The 1062-nt window shown below is 56.3% G+C and overlaps 1 protein-coding gene across 1 annotated transcript in view; it reads left to right on the forward strand.

The window, feature by feature from the left end:
- LOC108803356 (brefeldin A-inhibited guanine nucleotide-exchange protein 2-like) overlaps window positions 1-1062 on the forward strand; it is a gene marked incomplete at its 5' end in the record, with an annotated part of 23404 nt that overhangs the window by 9856 nt on the left and 12486 nt on the right. The window contains 3 exons of the mRNA XM_018575203.1: window positions 64-194; window positions 411-540; window positions 769-904. Of these exons, the coding sequence (XP_018430705.1) occupies window positions 64-194; window positions 411-540; window positions 769-904 (397 nt within the window). The remainder of the gene's footprint in view (window positions 1-63; window positions 195-410; window positions 541-768; window positions 905-1062) is intronic.

A 1062-nucleotide genomic window follows, 5' to 3' on the forward strand; every position in this document is an offset into this window, starting at 1 on the left:
GCGGGCACTCCTCTGCTTCTATAGACCAACTGTCACTGACCACATGACCTCTGTCTTTTCCAGGCCCTGAGGGAGTACACCAGCGATGACATGAATGTGGCCCCTGGGGACCGGGTCTGGGTCCGCGGCTGGTTCCCCATCCTGTTTGAGCTTTCTTGTATCATCAACCGCTGCAAGCTGGATGTGCGGACCAGGTGAGGTTCCCGGGGGAGGAGGAGGGGGAGGAGCTCCTGAGGGATTCCCTCTCCTATCATTGGCCAGTGACGATGATGTCATTTCCTCCCTGAGCGGTGATGATGTCATTTCCTCCCTGAGCGGTGATGATGTCATTTCCTCCCTGAGCGGTGATGATGTCACTTCCTCCCTGAGCGGTGATGATGTCACTGACTCCGCTGCTGGTTTCCCCGCAGAGGCCTGACGGTGATGTTCGAGATCATGAAGAGTTACGGTCACACGTTTGAGACGCATTGGTGGCACGACCTCTTCCGCATCATCTTCCGGATATTCGACAATATGAAGCTCCCGGAGCAGCAGACGGAGGTGAGCGATGACATCACACCAGTGTCCCCGCCCTCTCCGGTGGCTTGGCGGACATTTTTCTGGGCGGAGTCATTGAAGAAATAGCGCAGCGGGTATCGGAATAAATCTCCGAGATCACAGGACTGACCCGACGCTCTGTCACCTGCTAGAGGCCCCGATGGAAGCTGATCATTTTCCATACATCCGTGTGCTTCGGAGTAATCCTTCCTTCCGTGTTCTCTATTCCAGAAGTCTGAATGGATGATGACGACCTGTAACCACGCCCTCTACGCAATCTGCGACGTCTTCACCGAATTCTATGAAGACCTCAACGGCATTCTCCTGTCCGACATCTTTGCTCAGTTACACTGGTGTGTTAAGCAAGGTGCGTCTGCGCTGTCTGAGCACGGAGGTTGTGCTGGTGTAGAAATGGCCCAAACCCGGAAATCATGGAGGTTAAAGTCTGCAACCAGACGACCCGCCCTGCGTCCGCGACCCTCCCTGCGTCCGCGACCCTCCCTGCGTCCGCGACCCGCCCTGCCC

Source organism: Nanorana parkeri, unplaced genomic scaffold (assembly GCF_000935625.1).
Source record: "Nanorana parkeri isolate BGI_ZX_2015 unplaced genomic scaffold, ASM93562v1 scaffold3634, whole genome shotgun sequence".
NCBI lineage: Eukaryota > Metazoa > Chordata > Amphibia > Anura > Dicroglossidae > Nanorana > Nanorana parkeri.